Raw genomic sequence first — 25,584 nt, forward strand, 5'->3', positions numbered from 1 at the left:
GGAAGAGTTTCTGGTACAGTACTTCCTCAGGTACATACTGATGTGTATTGCTATGACACCATTTTGCACCCTGGAGTATTCATGTTCACAGAAAATCCTAACAGGAAATAAATATTTAGAAACTTGTGTTCCAATTAATTGCAATTTTTAAAACTTAATGTTTAACCTAAAATGTTCAGTGTCACGTACATCTTGTTGGGTGTATTTTAATGGTGATTAAGTAGGTCTTTAATATGCTTTCTAAAATGGAAGGAAGAAGATAAATATCAGGCTGCAAACTAAGGGTTGAGTCTTCAAGTCTGAGGACCAACCCTAATAAAACTAATTGTTGATTGCAAAAGGACTCATTAGGCTAAAAGGAGATGGGGTGAGCGGAAATTTTGTTCATCAACAGTTTGTTGAGCTGAATAAAATTCACATTAGAGGGAATGGAGACTGCTTGGTGCAAAGTGATGTTGAATTCTCCCTCTGAGGGAGGGCAGGGGAAGGGAAGGGAAGGGAAGGGAAGGGAAGGGAAGGGAAGGGAAGGGAAGGGAAGGGAAGGGAAGGGAAGGGAAGGGAAGGGAAGGGAAGGGAAGGGAAGGGAAGGGAAGGGAAGGGAAGGGAAGGAAGGGAAGGGAAGGGAAGGGAAGGGAAGGGAAGGGAAGGGAAGGAAGGGAAGGGAAGGGAAGGGAAGGGAAGGGAAGGGAAGGGAAGGGAAGGGAAGGGAAGGGAAGGGAAGGGAAGGGAAGGGAAGGGAAGGGAAGGGAAGGGAAGGGAAGGGACAGACAAAAAATTTTTTTAAAGCTGTTGAAGCTTTAGCATTGTTTATAAAATGAGGAAGTAACAAAAATTATGGAATGCAGCTCTTCTCTGGTTTTAGCAAGAGACAAATATTTGATTGAATTTAGCAAGGACGTATATACAACATTCAGTTGACGGCCTAGTTTCATATACTTCCAGTCCATCAGACAATATCTAACCAAATCCATAACCCTGTACCTGTTTCAAATTTTCATAATAAAAATCATGGGTTTGGGATTTCTAAAAATGAATTTATCAGTTTAGGTGCTTTAGTTCAAGTAGTGGAATATTGCCCTGTAATTTTAGAAAAGTGATATCTGATTAAAAACTTATACTCCTCTTGATTTTATTTTTTCATGTGAAAATGAGTCATTACAGTTTAGACCAATAGCTAGAAATAATCTCCATAAAGATCTAAAAGCATGACATTTTTCTTTCACTGCATTTCTGGATACATTTCAATAGGAATTGACAATTTTTTGTACTTTGTTTCTTAGTGTTGATATCTAATAGAATGATAATGTCTTCTATTATGTCTTTCAGACAACAGTGCTCCATATTTTACAGATGATTTCACAGACGGTGGAGCTGATTTACAGCTGTTGTAAATGCATGGTTTCATCTCCTTTCAGATTCCCAGGTTTCAGCCGATTTATCCTAGCAGAAAAAAATAGACTTATACCACGACTGCCCTATCAGGGAAAAAAAAAATTGTAACCTGTTGTGCACGCTGCCTACTGCCTACACAGGACTCATAAAGGATTCAATAAACCATAGTTCCATGTCTGATCCTACCATAAACTGTTGCATGACTTTGCGTAAGTCCCTTTGCCTCATCATTTTAAGCCTGTAACTAGTACATGGGAAATAGCCAGATCCTCTTAAATGTTCGTGTTATAGCTATTAATTTTTTATAGTAAGAGTAGGGACTTTATGGCTGACTGAACAAAGATTCAAGCTTCAGCAAGTCATTCTGGACTTAATTGCATCTCAGGATGGATAATACACAAGACTTGGTTGTAAAAGTAATAATTATGTCATATACTGGGCAGCTTGCTATCTCATACAAATGTATCATTGAAGCTTTCTCTTAGGTCTTGTTCCTAAGCATGATTGTGATTCATTAATTTTATCTAAAAAAAAATATTCTTTGACATTTTTTTGACAAATTTAGAAGAAATTACAAAATTAGGAAAAAGAATAAGTATGTCTGTTAAAAGATGCCTCTCAAGAACATCATTATACAAGGAGAGAAAGTCTGGGTTTTAGACTCCCATCACAAATTACAATCTCTCAACTGTTTTAATTTAGCTATGTGATAAACTAAAACCATGGTAGTACAAAATTATCACTATTTCTTTTTGCAGCTGATAGAAAAACACATTCTGAGATAGTAGAAAGATTCTAAGCTAATGCTGAAAAGCTTTAAACTTTCAGTTAGTATCTTTTCAGTGAAGAACAGGAGACATTGACTATGTTTCTTATTAGAGATTACACATCAATGAAGTCCTCTAGATACGAGGAATGTAGGATGTCTTTATTACAGCCTCTTTCTTTTCTTTTCTTTTCTTTTCTTTTCTTTTCTTTTCTTTTCTTTTCTTTTCTTTTCTTTTCTTTTCTTTTCTTTTCTTTTCTTTTCTTTTCTTTTCTTTTCTTTTCTTTTCTTTTTTTTCTTTTCTTTTTTCTTTTCTTTTCTTTTCTTTTCTTTTCTTTTCTTTTCTTTTCTTTTCTTTTCTTTTCTTTTCTTTTCTTTTCTTTTCTTTTCTTCTTCTCTTTTTCTCTAGAAGGACTGAGAAAATGTTCTAGGAAGGAAGGAAGGAAGGAAGGAAGGAAAGACTGGTTTATAATGGATTTTAATAATCCCATTTGACTTGGAGTGGTCATCCACAGTCAGTTAACCAGGTCTTTTTGTTATTTCCAATGGATATAAATCCATTGTATTTATTCAGTATTTTTATGCAAAATACTGAAAGAGCTAAATGATCTCTCCACAGTTCTCAGTAGTAATAATATGAGATTAAAAGTCTAGAGTAGTGATCTGAATCCCCACATTTAAGTCCTTTATTTGTAATGTATAATAAATATCCAAAAAGTCACTATTTCATTAATCATGTGCTGGTAGATGTGGCAGTGAAAGTTTTACTGCAGATGAGCAGAATTATCTAATCATCATTAGTGTGACTGCTACTATAAAGATATCTGAAAAAACAAGCCTTGAAATCACACCTTATTATTAGAGAAACCGCTACTGTTTAATAATGTTAACTTAGCTAATAGCATATATTGCCTGGTCAATCTTCTTTTGAAGGTGGAACAAAATTTGTGGCATTTGTGAAAGGCTCATTAAATATTAAAGCTTTGATGTGGCAGAGAATGTCCTTGTTTCCTCTTGTCAGCCCTTTATCTTGTGGCACATAGAATAAATGGAGACTTTCAATGGAAGGTGGGAAAAAGACTGCTTAACCGCATGGTGTGACCCAGGGCAAAGGAGCAATTATAAATACCATATGTGTGGAGAAATGAATGGATACATATGTATGGTATAAATTATACATGTTTATATACACCTGTGCATATGTATATAAAAACTATCTTTATGCATTTACACTTATTATAATACATAAAAGCAATTAATTTCAGAGTCTGGAAACAAAAATAACCACATAATAGTTTCAGTAGCATGATGACTTGAGTCACAAGGTACTGAATGCCTGCAGTTCAGTGAGGCATTTCAGAAAATGGAGCTCTCTTAATGTTCTTCATTATATATATAATGTTTATTTATCAATGAAGATATAATAATACTAAGATGTAAAGCAGCATAAGCTCATATTAAAAATCCTTCAATTCTTTATTGTTTTAATAATATTTGAATCACGATATGCAAAGTCTTGTATAGCTCTGTATACAGTATTTAACTTCATGGTGCTTGCATTTTTTTCAAAAACTGAAGTTAATTTTGGTTCCAATTTATTATCTTGGAAATTGATCTTTCTTTCAGTGAAGTTAATGACCATGCTTTGATCTACTTTAATAGTACAAGATCAGGCCCTCACTGAACAGCAGACATATTGAACAATAGGAAAACAATGCCACAAGAAAAATGTGGTTACAATTTAAAAAACAAAGAAAAAAATTATCACTCACACTTGTTTGCATGTTAGGATGAGAATACGAAGAGTAAGGTAACTTCTGAAATTACTAACTTAAGTTACTGCCTGCAGCAGTCTATCAAGACAAGTTTTATTAATGCAACCTATCTGAAAGAGTATTTTGGCTCTTTTTGCCAAAATGTCTTTCTTGTGATTTCACTCCCAAACGAGATTACTAGTATTTCAGGACAGAAAACAAAAAAACAATGTCTACTTCTGACTTTGAGAAGGAGAGATGAACCTTTGGGAGGAGTAACAAAGAACTACACATAACACCTATAAAACATGTAAGGTTTCCAGAAAGTATCAACCACCACTCCCTTTTTCTTCTAAGCATAAACAGGTGAAAATTATTTGATGTCCCATTTCTCCATTTAGATGTTCAAAAACCACCGAAGAAGCAAGCTTGCTGGTTAAAAATAATAATAATAATAATAATAAAAAAAAAGAGTTTTGTTTTAGTTAGGTGTTACCTTTTTCTTTGTTGAAATCTTAAGCAAGATATTTTCCAGACTGATCATAGCCAGATGTGATAACTTAATTCCAAATTAGTCCAAATGAAATAAAGCTATTTTAGTCCCATTAAAAATGATTTCCACATGGGATTGAGAGGAGTGAAATCACTGCAATCTGCATGACTAAAGAAATAACTTTTCAGACACACATTGGAGTAAACAATGAGTAGGCTCCTGTAATTGATTCTTCACAATACCATTCAGACTGTAGTAGAAAAAATGGGAAAGGATGAGACAGAGAGATTACATCACTTCAAGATCTTCAAGTTGTTTTGCTGGTTTGTTGAACAAATGCTGCCTTCTGCAGCAAGGTCTGTAAAACATTCAGCTGTTTGTTTTCATGTCTCCTAGTTAACGTTTGCACTCACAGGGTTTCAGCATTTCATGAAAAAGCACCCCAAACAGCTCCTCTAGTGAACTCAGCATCTGTTGGGAAGGTTAGTTCTCACTGGAGGTTGATCAGCTTACTGAAAATATAACAGATTTTGTTTTTTTTTTTTCTTTCTCACTTAAATTATGTACGTGATTTAGAGAGAAAAAAAATGGTTGAAGGCAAGAAACTGTAGGTAATTTCTTCATGGAACTCTGATAATTAGCACAGCAACAGTGTATTAGACTACAGCTCTTGCTAGGCTTAGATACAGAAAGAGATATACATCAAATGGATCTTTTCTCTAAGCTAGGGCTTCCAGTAAAGCTGATAGAGCACATATTTAAAATGAGAAACCCCTTGTACTGCTGGAGTTGGGCATTGACAGCAGCCTGAAAACTCTGATATCTAAATGGATTCTGAAGTTATCTCTGAAGTTATTTCTTATATCTTGTAAATGTAAGTAGGACCACTCTAGCTTTACCTTTATTTGTATACTTAATGTGTCGGAGTTACCTGTCTTTGAAAATAAACAGTCCTTGATGTTTTGACTTCATTTATTCTTTTTAGAGCATTCTTTTGTGATGGCATATTTAAGTAATGTTAGATGTGAACAAATACGTTATTTTTGCTTCTTCTGTCAAACTTGCTTGTCAGAATTATTCATTATTCAATATTCAATCTCTCTGAATTATTCAATATATATATATATATTTTGTAAATCAGGTCTGACTCACATTGGCCATCATTTCATGTGTATCTATGACTGATTTTGATGCTGCAACAGAATATTCTTCACTTATCACATGCATTACGTTTTTCTTCCAGTCGTGAATTTACTTCACTTCACATGCATACACTTCCTTAATCTCTAAAAAAAATCACTACCACTTGAAAATAATGTATTTTTTCAAAAAAAAAAATTTCAAATGGTAAATCATGCCATATTCCACTTCTTCCCACTCTCTGCACTGCATGATTTAACACTTAAAGAAAGGTATGCAGAAGATACACTTGGATTTGGGAGTCAGTCACAATACAGATCTCTGGTAACTAAGTCCTTACCTTTTTAAATGTGTGATGATCTCTAAGTAGCACAGGAATCGTAGCCCCCCAAAATCAGGTCTCCTGCCTTCTGATATGCGGTGATGGTGTACACCCTATTTTTTTTACCTTGCTTTTCACACCATGCTACATATAGTTCATGCTTCTGTTGCCTAGGATTGGCTAGCGCATCTATGAGGAGCACTCAGGACTCATGCTTGGAGCACCCTGCAACCCCTGATTAACCCTTCCCAGTCAGGTCCCTCTGGCCCCCTGTCATGAGCAGTCTTGGCAAGTCTGCAGGGATGGTGGGTGGCCTCAGGGCTGAAGCAGCACAGACACCCAGTCCCCTAAGGGCTCAGTTCTTCCTTCCCCTGCTTAGGACAGCAGAAAGCCGCCCTCTCCAGCGGGGAGTTGGTGGGAGGCCAGCACTGCCAGCGGGCTGCCGGAGCCCCTCCGGCTGCCCCCGCCTGCCCTGCCCACAGCATCTCACCCCCAGGGACAGGCACAACTTACAGGAACGATGACGCAGGGTTAGGTCCAGGCATGCATCTCTAAAGGTGTTTCCTCCATCCGAGCCCCCTCCCTGGGGGTCAGCCTGCCACTGACAATATTTGAGAATGGAAAATCAGCTCCTAATCAAAACAGAGTCCCAAAGCCACGGGGAGTTTGAAGGTGACAGAGGAGAGAACGGTAATCCTTGACAGTGAAGCCAGCCACAAACAAGCAGAGAGGCTGGACACCTAAAAGAAGGGCAGAAGGCTGTTTCGGACCATTCCCCCAGGACTGGGGTGTGAGGATTGGGAGGTATTTACATGCTGCCACTCCTTTGTACAAAAAGCAAAAGAACCAACCAAACCAAAGCAAAAAATTGCCAGGCTGCTCCCTGGCATTCTTATTTTTTCTGAGTCATACAGCCCTATGCAAGTAGAGGGTATCCTCTGGTCTGGGAGTGCTGGACGCTGGAAATGAACCATAAAGGCTAATGGGAATCTTCTGTATTAAACGTGCCTCACGCTCGCTGGTTACAATCGCCTATTAAGACTACATTAATTACGTTGATTTATTTGATGTTTGTATGGAAAAGGTTCGGTGCCCCCCTCCCTGTCTGTTGAGTATAGAAACACCAACATGTCCAACCTATGTCAGTTTTACTGCCCAGGCACCGCTGCCATCCATCACCGTGACTGTGATCTAAACCCTTCCGCTGCCCTCATCCTGTCCTACCATCTCCCACCCTCGTCAGCATAGAGAAAATACAGATTGCTCTGAAACCCGGGAAATATTCTGCTGATGGGCACATAAATCTCTTCTGCAGAGCGCTATCATTTAACTAGCAAGGCAGGGTGATGCTCAACAACAGATGAGTTATTCCCGCAGTGAGTTAACCCCCCAGGACTTTTTTTTTACGCTTGAAAAAAAAAATAGGGTGAAATTTCAGGTAGAGATTTTTGAAACACACTTACCTAGGTAATCCTCTATACTTGGAAAGGGAAGGGGGTCTGAATGAACAGAAACTTTCCTGAGGAGCCTGGTGCGGGAGAATCCCCGTAGAAGCAGCGTCAGAGGCAGGCAATTCGGGAGAAACGGCTGGGATTTGGTTCATTACCCCGTCCCGTGCTAAGAGGGCCGAGGCAGGAAGCGGTGTGTACAGCAGGGGGGGCGGGAGGGGGAGAGGACGCCAGGTCGGCAATGCCGGTAGAAAGAAAATCTGCTGGAGGACAGTCTCCGGGAGAAAGACACTTGTCTGTAAGGAGGGAAATAGCCGGGGGCGGGGGAGGCGGTGGGGTGTCCAGCTGCTGGGAGAAGAGAGGAGCTGGAGGAAGGATGAATTTTGTATCCCACGCTTGAAGGGCTCTTTTTTTCACTCCCCCTTTCCCGACATCAACCAGAAATTTGGAGGCGGGGGTAGGGGGTGGGGGAGGGGAGTGGGGCGGGCAGAGCACTCTCGGGAGCACGATATAGAAGAGGGCATTGATTTTTTCGGTTCTCTGCTTGCCACCAGGCAATAAATTCAGATCTCGTGTGTTTCTCACTGGCACCTCTACCTGCTTGCAAGCCTTGAGCACCCTTCTCATGATCTATGCACGTACTGCTTTGGAGACATGACTGCACACACACACGCTTATCCCGCACACTAAATGACAGATTTAGATGGAGCTCAGTCAATACCTCCCCGTGAGAAGTAACATGTTCCCTCCCTACCTTCTGCTATTGAACGTGGGTGGATCTCTGCCGCTAATTAGAGACGCTAAAATGTTGGAAGCATTAGCCAGAAATAGCACTCTAAAGGTGCTCGATCTTTTTTTTTTTTTTTAACAAAAACAATTTATTTCCCTTGGTCCTCTTCTGTATTTTTCTGTCAAAGTAAAGAAGTGCCTACATGATTCAAAAGACAGTCTTCACTTTGGAACGCGGCAGGTATATATATATATATGCATATATATATGTGTATGTGTATATATATATATATGTGTGTGCATATGTTTTGTGAAGGTGACGCCTCGTTCTTACCCTAGGCGAGCAAAATTATAAATATTCTTTAAAACAGTAAAAAATACAACCAGGACGTGCAGTGGGATTCAGAACAGCAAGAGTGCACAGTGGGTGCAAGCACCAGCGCGGCAGAAGTGCGCTGCAGCAGCGCTCCGCTCCCCTGGTGAGCCCGGCCTCCCTTCCCGAGCTGTTCCCTTTGAGCAGAAACGGCAGGACAGAGGTCTGGAAAATCCCTTCTCTTCCCCTCCAGCCCCATCTGGGGCACAATTCCCTGCCCCCAGTCCAATCCAAGCTTCTTCGGGGATCAGTAAGAGTGATGGACTTTTCCACATTATTTCCCCACGCAGACCTCCAGCCACTCCTTTCCACACACAACCCCGTAACCACTGGCGATTTCTGTCTGTTTTCCCATTTAGAGAGAAACACCGGGCCCTTCCAACAGCCCTGTGAGTCGCTGTGTCTGCAATGGGTTAAACCAGAGAATGTAGCAGCTAGAGTGATGAAAATATTAATAAAACGTGATGAATAAGCAGTGGAATGGTAAGGACGGTGCATGTGAGACTGCGGTGCAGACTGCAACTTAGTGCTGAGAGCTGTGACTAATGTGTGGAATGGAGTGGGCAAATAGGGCTGTTGCTTCAGGATTCCTTCGAGTTCAGAAAGTGGAGAGAAGCAAGCTATTGAAAGATTGAGAAGCAAGACGAGACAATTGGAAGGTTCCTTTTTCCTTTTCCTTTCCTTTCCTTTCCTTTCCTTTCCTTTCCTTTCCTTTCCTTTCCTTTCCTTTCCTTTCCTTTCCTTTCCTTTCCTTTCCTTTCCTTTCCTTTCCTTTCCTTTCCTTTCCTTTCCTTTCCTTTCCTTTCCTTTCCTTTCCTTTCCTTTCCTTTCCTTTCCTTTCCTTTCCTTTCCTTTCCTTTCCTTTCCTTTCCTTTCCTTTCCTTTCCTTTCCTTTCCTTTCCTTTCCTTTCCTTTCCTTTCCTTTCCTTTCCTTTCCTTTCCTTTCCTTTCCTTTCCTTTTCCTTCCCTTTCCCTTTCCCTTTTTTTTTTTTTTTTTTTTTTTTTTTTTTTTTTTTAAGGGTCTGTTTGGTGGAGACGAGCAATCTGAATGTGAAATAAAACCTACTCACCGGGTGAAATTTCAGGTAGCGAAGCAGCTGTGAGAAAAATGCACCCCGAATCCAAATATACAGTCCATGATCTTCAGCTTCAAGCTAAAGGAGGGATTTGCATGGTGGTGGGACTTTGGAAACCATCAGCAGCTCCTTGTGGCACAGCGGCAAGTAAAACCAATCACACCGTGCGTGCCTGTGTGTGTGTGTGTGTGTGTGTGTGTGTGTGTGGCTGTCTGTGTGTCTGTCTGTGTCTGTGTGGGGAGAGGCACAAGACCCAAAGAAACTGAAGGGGGAGGGGGACGGAAGGAAATCCAAATAGCAAGAGGAGGGGATACGATTTGGTGTTGCCTTGTGTGTGTGTGTGTGCGTGTGTGTGCTTCTTCTTGTTTTGTGTTTTGCTGCTGTTTTTGTTGTTGATGATGGTGGTGGTGATCCTTAAGGAAACCGGGGGATCTGAACAGTGGGCAGGACGAGAGGGGTTTTGCCGACCCGGGCCGAGCAAAGACAAGCCTGCACCGAGCAGCAGGTGACTCGCAGGCGCGCTCGTCCCGCTGTCTGCGGCAGAGGGGCGGGCTGGGGCGCTGGGGTGGGGACACCAGGAGGGGTCCCCGCGCCGGAGCCAGGATCCGCTGATAGCCCCCGGGAGGGAAGAGGGAGGTGGAAGGGAGGGAGACAGGGATAGCGCGGGGAGGGGCAGCCGCGGAGAGGCGCGGCGCAGGGGGCACCGGGCTCGCCGCCGGGCCTCGGAACACGAGAGCGGCACGGCCGGGACGGGCAGCCGGCCATCGTCTTGCTGCAGCCGCAACCAGCGAGCGACAGCAGCGGTATCGACCGGGTAAGAGGACTCCTGCCTTGAGCATCTCCGCTGCCCGCGGAGAAGCCTTTGTTTCAGATCCCTTTGTTTTGGGTATTGGTTGTGCGTGGTTTTTTGTGTTTTTTTTTTTTTTTTTTTCTCCTTTGCGCAGACGTTTTCCCGCCACCGCTGGAGCTGCCTTTCCCCGGCGCCTGGCTGCCCGTCCGGCTGCGGCGGCCCCATCGTAGCCGCAGTGGCTGGGGCCGCCTCAGCATCCCCGGCGGGGATGGGCGGCAGGCGGCGGCTCCTGCACGGGGAACCCTCCTGCAGGGGAGGGCACCGGGGGTGGAAGGTAGGGCTGGAGAAGTGCAGGGGGAATGTTCCCGCGGAGCATCCGTGCCTCTCTCCCTACCCTGTCTAAACGAAGCGTTCCCCCCTCCCTCCTCCCCTTCCCTGCGCTTCTTGGCTCTCTGTATGGAAATCACGAGCTGGATTGGTGGAGAAAAATCTCCCTTTTCCTCGCACAGTGGCTCCAGAGTGTGTGCTGAATTTCAAGGTGTGTGTGTGGGAGGGGAGCCAGCGACAGCATTTGTGGAGCTTGATCTTCCTTCCCATCCTCCACCCCTCCTGTTCTGTCCCGCTCTTAGATATATGTACTGCAACCAGACATGCATGTTCATGGCAAGTAAACACATAATTCCATAGGCATAGTTAGCCTGAGAGCTTATTATTAATAAACTGAGAGCTAGCCACTGACAGGGAATGGGCTGCAGCTCAACAAGAAGTTTTGGCATCTTTACATGAGAGTAAGGTAACTTGGCCATGTTTACAACATGTTTACATGCTTTCCAGGATCAGTAAGTGATCATATAGACCATGTGATGTATACATTGGACAAAATGGGGTGGCTGCCAGTATAACATCAGCCCTTGTTCATTGTGCTACATCTGCTCTTCACAAGACACATCATTTCTGTTGACCTTTTTGATCAAAAAGGTTTTTGTCTTCTCTCAGTCATCTCACTGAGCACTATGGTGAAGTGTCCATATATATGTCAATCAGGCAGTTTTTTGCTTCCACAATCTTTTTTGAGCAGTTGAAGAAGCCCATTTGCATCACCTTGCTTTGCTCCTGTCAGCATTTTTAAGCCATTTTTATAGTAAAAAAATCATGAAGTAATTTGTTCTTAGTAATGATTTAGCCTGCTTTTTGTTGTTGGTGGTGTTGTGTGCTATTTTTTTTTTCTTTTTTTTTTCTTATGGGGGAAGAAAAGAAGTAGAGGAAGGATGTTACTGTTAATGAAGAAAAAAAATATAGTGTCCATTCCAAGTGTAGTAGCTGTTAAATATGTAGGCATATGTGTGACGCAGTTATAAAAATGAAAGGCATACCATCTTTCCCCTTTGCCTTGAAATACGCTTTCTCCTACATCAACAAGTAGTACAGGCTCCCTCCCCCTCCTCTCACCCCCTCCTTATTTCAGCCCGTCCTGACAAAATACCAGTTAAAAAGGTCAGTCTGTTTATGTAAAGATCAGTGTTTCTTAACAAAGACTGCTGCACATCAAGTCTGCAATGACTATCAAATAGACTTTGGGATTCAAAATACTCAATAAGACTACTGTTCATTTTCTAAAATTGATGAAATCCCAGAGAAAACACAAGACAAAGAGACACAGAGTGTGAATGGGATAGATCAACAATGCCAGGTTGTGCGTAGGCAACGATGTCTTCATAACAGTGTTTGTTGCTGTAAATGCTTTTAAGATCTGGTGGACCTTTATATGTTTATGTGTGTATATGATATATATATATGTATGTATAAACAGATTTTCTGCTATGCTAATGTTTTTCTCTTCTTCTTTTTAGGTTTCATGCTAGCCCAAATGATGTCATAGGCTGAACTTGTTTTTCAGTCATTTCACACCAAAGATTGTCTAAGTCAAGCAAGAAGAATTTCGAGTCTGACTGACACCACCAAAAAAAGAGAAAATTAACTTAATTACAGATTGGCTCAGACCCTTAATAGTTAGGTTCATTCTTCATTTATCTAGAGTGCAGTAGAAACTGTCTGATACGTATTTCACGTTTCCATTTCCCTCCTGATAACTTCTTTAATCAAGAGTAATGAAACTTTGGTTCCTCAATTCATATCACTTCTCCTGGCGCTTTTTCTGCTTTAAATATAATGAGGATTTTTGATATTATTCATTTGTGCACATTTGCTGAATACCTAAAAGTTAAAAAAATGTTGCCTTGGAGTAATGACATAGATCTTCCAATGATGCCGGTTCGCAGAATCATAGAATCATTAAGGTTGGAAAACACCTCCAAGATTATCTGGTCCAACCATCACCCTGCTACCAGTGTCACCCACTAAACCATGTCCCTTAGCACCAAGTCCAACCTTTCCTTAAACACCCCCAGGGATGGTGACTCCACCACCTCCCTGTGCAACCTGTTCCAATGCCTGATGGCCCTTTCTGAGAAGAAATGTCTCCTCATTTCCAACCTCCCCTGGCACAACTTGAGGCCGTTCCCTCTAGACCTAAAGCTAGTTATCTGCGAGAAGAGGCTGACCCCCAGCTGCCCACACCTTCCTTTCAGGTAGTTGCAGAGAGCAATAAAGTCTCCCCTGAGCCTTCTCTTCTCGACTAAACAGCCCCAGTTCTCAGCTGCTCCTCACAGGACTTGTGTCCCAGGCTCTTCATCAGCTTCGTAGCTGTTCTCTGGACACATTCCAAGGCCTTTATGTCCTTGTAGTGAGGGACCCAAAGCTGAACACAGTACTCACGGTGCAGCCTCAGCAGAGCAGAGTCAGGGGAAAAATTAATGCTGGCTACACTGTTCCTGATCCAAGCCAGGATGGCGCTAGCCTTCTTGGCCACAGTGCCAGCTCATGTTCAGGCAAGCATCAGTCAACAACCCCAGTTCCTTTTCCTCTGCACAGCTTTCCAGCCACTGTGCCCCAAGCCTGTAGCACTGCATGGGATTGTTGTGACCAAGGTGCATGACACAGTACTTTGCCATGTTGAACCTCATCCCATTGCGTTCTGCCCATCGACCCATCCTGTCCAGGTCCCTTTGCAGGGCCTTCCTACCCTCTGGCAGATTGACACTTCCCCATAACTTGGTGTCATCTGCAAACTTACTGAGGGTAAATTCAATTCCCTCATCTAAATAATCAATAAAGATATTAAAGAGGATGAGCCCCAACACCGATCCCTGGGGAACACCACTGGTGACTGGTCGCCAGCTGCACTTCACCACCGCTTTGGGCCTGGCTATCCAGCCAGTTTTTAACCCAGCGAAGAGTGTACCTGCCCAAGCCATGGGCTTCCACATAGTCTCCAGTCATCTGGGATCTCTCTGGATGACTATGACCACTGATAGATGATGGAAAGCGGCCCAGAAATCACCTCTACCAACTCCATCTTGCCCCATGACTTGTGACAGTCAAGGTGGAGCAGCCTGTCTCTAGCCATTTCCACCTGAACTATGGAGGGGTTCTTCTGCTCCCCATCCCAGACTTCCAGGTCAGGAGGCTGAGTACTCCAAAGATGAGTGGTTTGGCTAAATAGACCTTTTACCATGAACTAGAAATACTAAATACAAACTCAGACCTAGTCTCACCTGAGGAGCGAGACAGCAGAGCATCATGTGAGAATGGAGAGGCACATGACATCTGTCAGTCTTAAAAGCCAAGTGGTACTGAAGTATAGTTCATTAGATTCCTTTGTCCTGTTAATATACATTCGGTAGTGCTGTGTATGTATATTGGTAAATGCACATCTTAACAGTGTATCCCATAAAATATTTTTTTACTTCATATAATCAGATTTTTGACCCTCTGTCTTCCAGAACTAGCTCCATGCTTCTTTTTAGCTTCCAAAAACACATGCAATTCATTAAATCAGTTCAGGAGTTACCCTTAGTTTGCAACAGGCAAACATACTATGCAAACAACATGGCCACCTTCTTGAAGTAGCTTCCTCTTCAAGCTATAATGAATTCTCTGCATGGTACTCTCCTGTAAATTCCTCGTCTAAAAATTCCATACACTACATGTTTTGTCAGGGGAAACTACTTGACTTTTCAAACAGTTGGGAAGAGCAAAATGATAACCTACTGAAGACCCTTGCCCTTAACTGAAATAATGGCAAAGTAATTAAAGTTAAAGGAAAAAGTCTTTGGACTCCTCATATTCTAAGAATTACGTGTTTTGACATGGGTGAGTTTTTTTTTTAGGAGTCTGATTTGAATGTCAAATTTGCATATTCAGCTAGAAGGCATAGGGAATGCTTAATTGTCTATGTCCAAGTGTTCATATTTTGCTTTGAAAACAATGTGTCAGATATTCCTGGGTTTCATTTTCTGTTACTATTTAAGTGCGTCCATAAATTGAACTCATATCTAAATAAGTCCTGTGTTTGCTCACTGCAGAAATAAATATGCTACATTTAGAATTTTACTTCACAAACACGTTTCAACATATATGCTTTTATTTAAATGGAGACATGATTCATTTGAATAAAATTATAACCACTGACTTTTTCTTTTCTTGCAGAGGAGTTTATTTTTAGGATTACCCAGCATTTCACTCCTAGGGAACGAATTGGAACTGTAGATTATCTTTAATTTCTTACCAAAAATTGCATCAAAGAAATACAGCATTAATGATGACTTTCTGCCTACTTAGACTCCTATAATCATAGATTATCCTGAGTTAGAAGGGACCCACAGGATCATATCCAACTTGTGGATCCACACAGGACTACCTAAAAATCAAACCATATGCCTGAGAGCATTGTCTAAATGTTTCTTGAACTGTGCTGGTGCCTGGCTACCAGTGATGAACCTTTTCCCAATATCCAGTCTAAACTTTCCCTGACACAGCTTCTTGCTGTTCCTACAGGTCTTATCACTGGTCACCAGAAAGAAGAGATCAGCACCTGCCCCTCCACTCTCCCTCATGAGGAAGCTGTAGGCCATCATGAGGCCTCCCCTGTCTCCGCCTCTCTGGGTTAAACAAACCACATGACCTCAGCTGCTCCTCATATGTCTTGCTTTGTAGATCCTTCACCATTTCCGCAGCTGTCCTTTGGACACTAACAATTGTACCTCTTTTTTATATTGTGGTGCCCACACAGTGCTTGGGATTTGGCCAAACCAGCACAGAGCAGAGTGGGACAGTCCCTTCCTGGAACAGCTAGCAATGCTGTGTTTGATGCACCCCGGCGTACCCCAGTGGCCCTCCTGGTTACCAGGGCACACTCCTGACTCAGATACAGCTTGCCATTATTCCCATATTACTTTCCATATGCTGTTTTCCCACCACAAGTCCTCCAGTCTATTTGTATATTCAAGATTGTCAGGTCTCAGGTGAACAGTCTGGCACTTGCTCTTGTTAAATTTTACATGGTTGGTGATTGCCCAGCCCTTTAATGTGTCAAGATTTCTCTGCAAAGGCCTCTATCTTGGCTATAGCAAATGATTGTGTTGTCTTTTGAGTGTTTTTCAATGCCTCACAAAATAATCTTCTCCATAATTTTGTCAGTCACTAAAGTGAGACTGACAGGCCTGTAAATACCAGGGCCTTCTTTCTTGTCCTTCTTGGAGATGGGGACATCTGCCAGCTTCCAATCAACAGGGACCTCTCCAGATTCCCAAGAATGTTAAAGAGAAATTGAAAAGTCTCAATGACATCAGATGGTTCTTTCATTACCCTGGGATGAATCCATTGGTCCCCATACATGACTTATACTCACCCTATTATTTGGCAGTAGAGGACAAAAGATGTTTTTTGCTTGTTTGTTTGGTTTGGTTTGGTTTTGTTTTCAGGCTTTTAGTATCATTCAAACACCAGTCTTCTGAGATGGGACAATGCATATGAAAAGACCAATGGTATTTTGCTACTCTTTTCGGGCCTGTAAGACCTGTAAGCTCACATGACCTCACTAGAAATAGCTATACATATGTGTTTTGAAGGGAGATAAATGCACGTCAGATATGGAGGCATGAACATTTCTAGGGCTTGAACATTTCTAGGGCTTAGCAAACTAGCTACTCATTCACTGTTCTTGGAAGATTGAAGTCTCTTTTGTGGAATCTTTGGTGCAGTTATTATCTGTGCTAGGTAGAGCACTACAAGGTCCTCTACTTTTATTGGACACAGCAGCCCAAACCAGAAACACTATCTTTGAATGAACAGGTGGATTTAATGTCTGTGCTGCAATAGACATAGCTTTATAATTGTAAATTCTCCTTAGCGTATAAAGCAAGTGATCACTGCTATCTGGTATCTTGGTGGGTAAAATCACATAATTCCTTCAAAGTATTCCCAACCTTGACATTAGAACTGAAGTGGGCAACAGAAAATGAAGCAATTTTCTTCAAATCCATGAGAAAATGACAATAATAATGTGTTAGAATATTGTTACTGTCATTTTTCTCTGTTTTATTTGTTTATTTATTTTTAAATTAAGTCATATTTGGCCATGTTTCCAAGATTTTGTAGGCAACGATAAGGGCTCTTCTGATATATTAATGTATTCACTTTTTATTGCTAGCTGGACTTTAAAAATCACCAAAGACTGTTACTTTCAAGATGAAAATAGAACAGTAGAGAAAAGAGTAAAGAAGATGTGTTTAAAATCCCATTGAAGCTTTGTGCTGGAGTGTCTTATAAATCAAATGTCATGTTTTATTGTGGAAAATTTCTTCTCAATGACTGTGGTAGCCTACTCTTCAGTATCAGAATAAGTGTCCTACACATTATGCCATATGTACTTCTAGTAGTTGGTGTAATGGAAATGGAATGGAGGAAACTATACCACAAGCACTAACTTTACAAGCACTTTGAGAAACACTAGCCTAACATTTCAGCAGATCTGCAGAGGAATGGAGAGGTACTTTCAGTGTTTTTGTGTTTAAATGCAGAAGCCATGCATTTAAACAGCAGGTAGCTGACTATAGTATGTCACACAGACTTAAAATCTGGTTGTTGGTATTTCGTTACTCCTGTGTCATCAGAATTGAGTCATTTCTGGACTAGGCAAGATATTAACAAAAATAATTAAAAAATAAATAAAAATAATAAATAAAAAATCACTGCCCAGAGAGGTTGGAATCTGAAAAACATTTGAATTGATAAAGGAGGACAGAGAAGTGTTAACATGAACAGAAGACTCTTCAGTGTATTTTCTGTGGTGCAGATAAAAGACCAAGACCATCTTTCAGATGAGTTTTTGGAAGGGTGGTTGATTCAAATGAAATTCTTTTCTATCTATTCTGTGGTACAAAGGACAGACTTGCTGTAAGTTTAGCAAGAACAATTCTGTATTCAGCTGGTAGGGGATCCTGATTAAAATCTATGTACTTTTTCTTTATGAATGCTTGCAGAAGTAAAATATATGTTTGTCAGGGTGCATTAAAGAAATTTGTCATGGACTGAAAAGGAACAACTGGCATATACCACTGAAATTATTGAATGATGCTTTGCAGTGTGAAGGAATTACACACTAGAAAAGTAGGGTTTTACAGGATAGTTATGCTGGGAAGAAAAGGGCATGCATAGAAAGTAATTTGCATTTGGAAAATAGATTATTTTACAGATATTATTCCAAATATATAGTCATTCCCTGAATAACATCTGGTGCATTATCTCAATAGATGTATTTATGTCCCATATAAATGAGCTGAACAAAAGATAAGACTTGAAAATAATCTTTGTTATTATATGTCATTGCCTCATAAGAATCAAAATACATGGGTCACTAATGACAATGAACAAGAACAATACAGTTTCTTGAACAATCTGTTCAATGTGTTTCCAGTCTCTAGCATACACTTAAAATACAGCAATATTACAAGCATTTATCATTTGTCAAGGCTATGGAGTTAATGAGATAGAAAAAGCATGATGTATGTAGATTGATGAACTTAATTTATTTTGTGTTTATTTATTTATTTATTTTCTGTTTCTGTCTTTTACAATTTCTGTGGGAGTTTGGTCATCATGGAACAAAATAGATATATTTTTGTCAGCAACAGTTATGTCCATTGTAATATTTCAACTTCTTACAGACTTGTGGGGGATTGATACTAGAAAGATCTCAGGTTCTTTTCTCAGTCACAAAGGAAAGGAGGCAGTAAAAAAGATGTCTTGTGCTTCATTTATTTGATTTGATTCTCCATTTGTCAAGGCAGTGGAGCAAAAAGACCAAATGTATTTTATGAAGCGCTCTAGAATGTGCTTGATTTGAAGCACATGCTTAAAAACTTCAGCAAAGAAGGATGAGATTATGTCTTTGATAGACCTTTAGCATGTGTTTTTCCAAGTCTCATGGCAGTAGTAATTTATGTAATTAAGGTGGTGAAATTCCTTTATCATAAAGCAATGATTTCAGTCAAATTTCTTTTAATGACTTTATAGGGAGAACAAATCAAATTTTAGGACCTAAATCAGAAAATGTGTATCCAGTTTTGAGTTACCTGCCTTGGTTTTGTTCAACCTTAAAAATAACATTGACTTTTTGGCAGAAATCTCTTACACAACAGAACATTAAGTCATGTTCCTATTTTGAACACTAGGAGGTCAAATGTGTTTCCTTATGTTTTCAGATAAAGATGTGAAAAGCAACAATGAGAAAATATACATGTAGGATAATCTCGGTGCGCATCAGTTGCACATTTTGCATGGCTAAATAAAACAAAAGATTACAAAACACAACCCAAAGGTAAAGTTTTCATTGACTATTTTTTTGGACCATCTAAAGGCAAGAGATGGCCTTTTCAACCAACTACTGGAATTTATTGGACAATTCAATGTCAGCATATAAAATAATTGGCAGTTGCTTTTTTGAGGCAATAAACATTATTTGAGGCTGAATAACTTTTGTAGCTGAAGTTTGATGTATGTATGAATAGAATAGGTCAGTATGAATTTAACCAATCTGCACTTTACAGCTGCACCTTACAGTTAATGGTCAAATCATTGTCTACACATAAGAAATAGCTGTAGCATGATTTTTTTTTTCAAACTCAGTAGCCAACAATATTTAGTTGCTAATGCAAAAAATAGCATAAATAACAACAGCAAAAAAAAAATGCAGTTATGAGTACATGAAGAAATCACTTCCAGTTTCCCAGACTTCCAAGAGAGAAAAATATTTTTCTCTGTACAATTAAAACAAACAAACAGAAAAAAAAAAAAAAGAGAGAGAGAGAAAGAAAGAAAGGACAAATGTATTCAAATTGTTCTTCTGCTTCCAAAAATAAAAGGAATTTTTGATCATGAATTTTTATTCTGCAACAAAAAAAACCATTGGTGATGTATAACAAAGAAAGCTCTACTACCACAGCTTCAAAACAAGCTACTCACTAAAACGTGGGCTTGCAAATGGATGTTGTGATTGGAAAATATCCTGCCTCACTATGTATTTTAGCTTGTTATAGAATATTAAGACTTCTTGATTAAGAATATTTAGTCTTCTGTAAACCTTTTTACTCGGTCTGTCTGGGATAGAGTTAACTATTTTCACAGCAACCGATATGGTGCTGTATTTCAGATTTGTCACCAAAACAATATTGATAACACACCAATGTTTCAGCTATGTTATTTTTTATTCAAGTTAGTTAAAACACATTCAGAATGCTAGCTTTTCCATGAAAATCTACCTCTACACCCAATGATATTCTGACCCCACTAAGACACTCTCCAGTATTATTTAAATAATCCTCTCACAAAGCAATGACAAAATATTCCCTGGAGGTAAGTACATAAGCACCTCCTTCTTGCTAAAATCACAACTATTGTCAGAGGTTGGACTCGATGATCTTGAGGTCTCTTCCAACCTAGAAATTCTGTGATTCTGTGATTTAAAGCCTTCACTCTCTAAGTAGCTTGAAAATAGTTTCTAAGTCTTCTTTTGATAATGCAGCATCATTAAGGTGATATTCCTATGTGTGAAACTGACCTAACCCTGCACCATTGAAGTTGGTAGAAATTGCACATGAACCATGCAGAAATTGTTCCACATACCTCTTGTGACAGGAGCAATCTGTACTTGCATTGGGTTGACCTTGCTCAAATGCTACACACCCACTCAGCCACTCTACCACTGCTCCATCTTGACAGGACAAAATAAGATGAACAATCTCATTGGTCAAGATGAAGATGATGGGGAGATCACTTAATAGTCACAGTCATGAGCCAAACAGACTCATCTTGGGGAAAATTAATTTTGTTTCTAATTAAAGTAGGGTCAGATACTGAGAAACAAGGGCAAAACTTTAAAACAACAACCCCACGCACAAGTCTTTTCCCAGGCTCAGCCACACTCTCATTCCCAATTTCTATGTCTCCACAGAAGCAGTTCAGGGGGTTGTCAGTTCTCATTCCTCCTCACATTTTCCCCCTGATCCAGCAGGTGCCCTCTCTTTCCATGGGCTGTTGTGCCTTTGGGAAACAGCACAGAGTGCTCTCCTCCACCCCAGGCTATAGTGTAAATATCTGTCATGGTCCTCTCTGTGGGCTGCAAGGAAATACCTGCTCCACCATGGTCTCTTCCATAGTCCTCAGGTGAATCTCTGCTCCAGCACCTGGGGCACCACCTCCCTCTCCTTTTCTGACTCTGGAGTTGCGAGGTTGTTTCTCTCTCATTTTTCCTTTACTCCTGTGCCTGTCTGACGTTTCTGCCTTTTCTCAGTTATGTTTTCTTAGAGGTTCCACCAGCTTTACCAATTGGCTTAGCTGTGGCTGTAGTGGGGGCACTGTGGATCTGGCTGGAACCAGCTGTACCTGACACTGGGCAGCCCCTGATCTCCTCTCAGAGGCTGGCCTGTAGCCCCCTTTTTCCAATGTCTGGATGTGGACAGTCAATAGAATACCATTGTGGAATACTTTAGAAAACACTTTTTCATAAGAATGAGGGTATATTGACCACATTTCTGTAAAATAAATAAACGAATAAGTGCAGTTCTAGTTATTAGATACTAAATAAGGACAGGAATAATGTTAAAATACAGAAACCCTGGAATTTGTTGTGCTATATCACACCATGCCTGAAGTATATTACTGTGGGCTAACATGAAACACAAAACACGGATAAAAATTGCAGGGACATTACATAGGGCTGGTCCTCCTTTTAAGAATGATGTGTGAATCTGTTACCTTGTTGATCTCAGTTTGTTTATTATCACTGGGCCAGAAAAGACCTGACAGGTAGTTCTCTGGTATCTTCAGTCTTTTCATGCACCTTCATTTTTCTTCTCCATTTAAAGCAATATCTATCTATCTATCTATCTATCTATCTATCTATCTATCTATCTATCTATCTATTTATGACAGCAGCATTGTCTATATCTTTCCTTTGAAGGAAAGGAGGAGCTGAAAACAAGGAGAGTTGACTTTCCAGATGTACTTACAGCAACATGAAGTGAGACCTTCGTTCCATTCAGATTTAAGTTTGCCTAACACTTTTCACTACACATATCCTGTCTGTTTGTCTTTGCACAGGTGTTTATATGCAGACTTGAACAGAAATAGATCGAAAAATATGCCTGAGTGCTCTGCTGAATGATTGTCAAAATCTGTACACAAATGAAAGAGGGTCTGCTCTAGTTTATTCTAAAAATATTGCTGGAGGAGAAAAAAATGGTAAGAACATTCTATAAGTTGTCAAGATGCATGTAGGCAATGAACTAAAATCCAGAAGAGAATAGTTCCTCTCCATTGTATGCCAGTTTCTACAGTTCTCACTATAGTAGGCAAAATAGAATGTACTGTAGTACAAGTATCAGCTTTGTTAATTTGCCTCTTTTCTGAAATCCTCATAAAAGAAAGATCAGCATAAGAGTGCAAGATAATTTCTGTCCATTGCCAAAGTACAATGAAACTACAATGAAATAAGAAGTCAGTTACTGTAAGGAGAAAGGTCCAACTAGTCAGAAGGCAGATATGGTAAAAATGTTCAACTGTATTGTTGCATGGTGTACTGAAAAAGATACAAAGCAATTTCAAGTTTCTTTCCCAGACTGCTTTTGAGAGAAGAAGGTGCATCAGAGGCTGCATGACATGAAAATCTAGTATTTTCCTTTTGTATGTAAGTCACAGCAGGTTGAAGGTTTTGATTGGTTGGTTGTCTTTTGTTGTTGTTTGTTGCTGTTGTTGGTTGGTTGGTTAGTTGGTTTGCTTTTAATTTGGTTTGGCTGCTTTATAGTTATTATTTTATGTTACTTATTTGTTTTTAATTTCAGATGTTCCTTTTTTAAAAACAGTACCAACAAGCAAAGCTGCCTATGCAATGGACTGTCTGGTGTTGTATACATTAGCAATGCAGAGTGGAAAATTATGCCTTGACTTCAGAATATTCCCCCCAAGGGGATTCTCTTCTAGGAATTTAGAGCCATCTTAATAGTGCCTATATTAATTCATGTTTTTCATATTTCATGCAAACCAGTTATAGATTGGGATCTAAGGCAGCAGTTCTCAACTATATTTTGTGTCTGTATTCATAACACCTCTTGTAGTCACACTTCCAGAAACATGATTTCTAGTTTGGGAATGGTTGGTCTAAGGCAAAGATCTGACGGTCTCTGTCATGATGTAGAGTTTAGATTCAGAAGAACATAAGATTGGTTTAGTATGACATTGCTCAAACAGGATGTGGTGCGGTCTCACTTCAGTTGAGAGACTAGGGACATAATTCTCTGTAATAACCTGGATCTGAACAGAAAGACAAAATGGCAAATAACTCTGAGTAGGCTGCTTTTGGCTATATAGAGTAAAATTATGCTGGATACTGATAAATCACAGCAAGTGAAAGCATCATACCTGTCTTCCAGCATCCTTTGAGTAGTTATCGATGGACTTGTGGTTCGGAGACATCCCAGTTCTGAACCAATGCCACATTTAGGGGTGGAGAGGCTATTAGCAAAAGGTGTAGTGCCACCAGAAAGTATTTGTAGAACAAAATAATTAGATGTCAGCAAAAATTTTGTGTGGTGCAAACTGAGAGCACCTGGCCATCAAAAGTTCCAATCCTGTGAGGTACAGCAAGCACAGACTGATCAAAGAAACAAAAAATAAATGCCAACAGCCAGCTACAACTCTCTTCCTTCATTATTTTCCCCTGACACTTTGTTTTTCTATACTTCTGCTTCTTTTTCCTTAACACACACACGTAGCGTAATAATGCATGTTCATCAGAATAACTTCATATTATACTTTATAAAATCTATTCTCAATACATTGCATATGTAAGAATTGAATACTGATAGACAAATACCAGAGTTTGCTGTCAGTCTTGATTGTGCTTGGGTTAGCTTCAGCCTTTTTCACAGTGAATTATAATGTCCTTAACACCTTTCTGCCCTTCTGCATTGTTTAGCAGCTGGCATTCGGTCTCTCCAAACTTTTTTTTTTCTTTTTTTTTCTTTTTTTTTCTCATATGGAGCAATTGCTTCGGGACAAGTAAATATACAGAAAATGCAATGGAGGGGTACAGACCCTTAGGGGTTTGTAGAAACCCCTTAGGGGTTCTATAGGATCTGCTCAGAGATGTGCTAAGCCGGTATTTACAAAGAAGCTTAAAACTAAGCCCATTTCATCAAGGTTTCTGTTAATACTGATGTTCATCTCATGGCTGGAAACATCTGGTGGTCTGAGAGAAAAGTTCAATTTGCAGAAAGGGTTCCCACATGTTCATTTATTGCTTTCTTGTATTAGACCATGTGATTTTTTTTTGTAGTGGGTTTATGTGGCAAGGTTTTGGTAGCAGGGGGCCATAGGGGTGGCTTCTCTGAGAAGAATCTAGAAGCTTCCCTGTGTTAGGTAAGGGCCCCACTGCTGGCCAGAACTGAGCCAATAAGTGATGTTGTTTGGAGCCTCTGTGAGAGAATATTTAAGATGGGAAAAAAAAAATAAAATAAAATAAAAAAAAAAAAATACCTGTGCCACACTGCAGCTGGGAGAGTGAGAGGAGTGAGGAATGGCCTTGCAGGTACCAAGGTCAGTGAAGAAGGAGGGGGAGAGGTGCTCCAGGTGCTGGAGCAGAAGTTCCCTGCAGCCTGTGGAGAAGACTGTGGTGAAGCAGGCTGTCCCCCTGTAGCCCATGGAGTACCACGGTGGAGCAGGGTTCCACACTGCAGCCCGTGGAGGAGACCACAGTGGAGCAGGTGACCTGGCAGGAGCTGCTGCCCATGGGGGACCCAGATTGGGCAGTTTGCTCCGGAGGGATGGACCCCATGATACAGACCCCTGTTAAGCAGTTCTTGAAGAGCTGCTGCCTGTGGGAAGCCCATGCCGGATCAGTTCATCAAGGACTGCATCCTGTGGGAGGGACCCCACAGCACAGGGGACAAGAGTGACCAAGAAGGAGCGACGGAGAAGAAGCTCTATAGACTGACCATAACCCCCATTCCCCCGTTCCTCTGCGCTGCTTGGGGGGAGGAGGTGGAAAAGGGTGGATGGGGGGGGAAGGTGCTTTTAGTTTCTTTCCTTTGTTTTTCACTTCTCTAGATTATTAGTAATAAGCAGTAAATCTTACTATCTCCCTATGTTGAGTCTGTTTTGCCCGTCACGATAATTACTGTGCGATCTCCTCGTCCTTATCTCAACCTTTCAGACATTTTCATTTTATTTTCTCCCCATTCCTCTTTGAGGAGGGGGAGTGAGAGAGCAGTTGTGTTGGAGCTCGGCCACCCACCTAAGTAAAACCATCACAATATTATACAATATATATGAAAATATATAGAGATGTTCTTGTGGACTATGTTGTGAATCCAGTAAGTGTCTCATTTGCACTGCCAAAAATTTGTCCTCTCATTCCTACATGGTCCAGAGCTCTATCTAGAGTTTCTTTGAAGTGTCAGTCGTGGTTACAATGTGTTTTTTTTTTTTTTTTTTTCATTCAGAATACTGATATTACGAGAGCCTTGAATATCATGACACTCCGCAAGTATGTGAGTTGATGGGATGTGGCAGGAAGACATGCACATACTTAAAGTGACAGTGTTTGTGGAGATACCCTGGATTGCAGAAAACAAGGTTGGTACAATTTGCATTCCTCTGGCTCGGACCTTGGCCAATTATATCTAGATTCTTTCTGGTAGGATTTAGCAAAGCAGTTCCCTTTCCATGGCATCAGGCAGTGAAGAGCAGGCAGTGAACAGCAAACAAGCAGCATTGGCAGTTAGGGGACTGGGGCTCTGGGAAAAAAACAAGGAACAAACAAAATGACAGGACAGAGTTACCATGACACTCATAATTTTAATTTCACTTTCTGTATTTTTAAAACAAATATTTTCTCTAATAAACA

The 25,584-nt window shown here is 40.6% G+C and overlaps 1 protein-coding gene and 1 long non-coding RNA gene across 11 annotated transcripts in view; one reads left to right on the plus strand and one right to left on the minus strand.

Annotated features, from left to right (window-relative positions):
• Positions 1-9,627, minus strand: part of BRINP3 (BMP/retinoic acid inducible neural specific 3) — a 199,262-nt gene extending 189,635 nt beyond the window's left edge. The window contains exons 1-2 of one of the 5 annotated variants that reach the window (XM_068690176.1): positions 9,488-9,627; positions 6,381-6,468 (exon numbers count right to left, since the gene is read on the minus strand). Coding sequence is in view for 1 of the 5 variants with exons in the window: in XM_068690177.1 (XP_068546278.1) it covers positions 7,331-7,470 (140 nt within the window). In the remaining 4 variants the exon portion in view is untranslated. Of the gene's footprint in view, positions 1-6,380; positions 6,469-7,330; positions 8,510-9,487 lie in introns of those variants that run through there. The other 4 variants (XM_068690175.1, XM_068690173.1, XM_068690177.1 and 1 more) reach the window with 4 other exon arrangements.
• Positions 7,534-25,129, plus strand: LOC137860209 (uncharacterized). 6 transcript variants are annotated; one of them, XR_011098782.1, is made up of 4 exons: positions 7,541-7,613; positions 9,437-10,307; positions 12,134-12,292; positions 15,180-25,129. It is a non-coding gene; the product is annotated as an uncharacterized lncRNA (long non-coding RNA). The 6 variants fall into 6 exon arrangements; XR_011098781.1 differs by lacking the exon at positions 15,180-25,129 and having other exon boundaries at positions 7,534-7,613; positions 9,503-10,307; positions 12,134-14,813; XR_011098780.1 differs by lacking the exon at positions 15,180-25,129 and having other exon boundaries at positions 9,437-10,821; positions 12,134-14,813.
• Positions 25,130-25,584: the final 455 nt, after the last annotated feature.

The sequence above is a fragment of the Anas acuta genome, chromosome 8 (assembly GCF_963932015.1).
Source record: "Anas acuta chromosome 8, bAnaAcu1.1, whole genome shotgun sequence".
In the NCBI taxonomy this organism is placed as follows: Eukaryota; Metazoa; Chordata; class Aves; order Anseriformes; family Anatidae; genus Anas; species Anas acuta.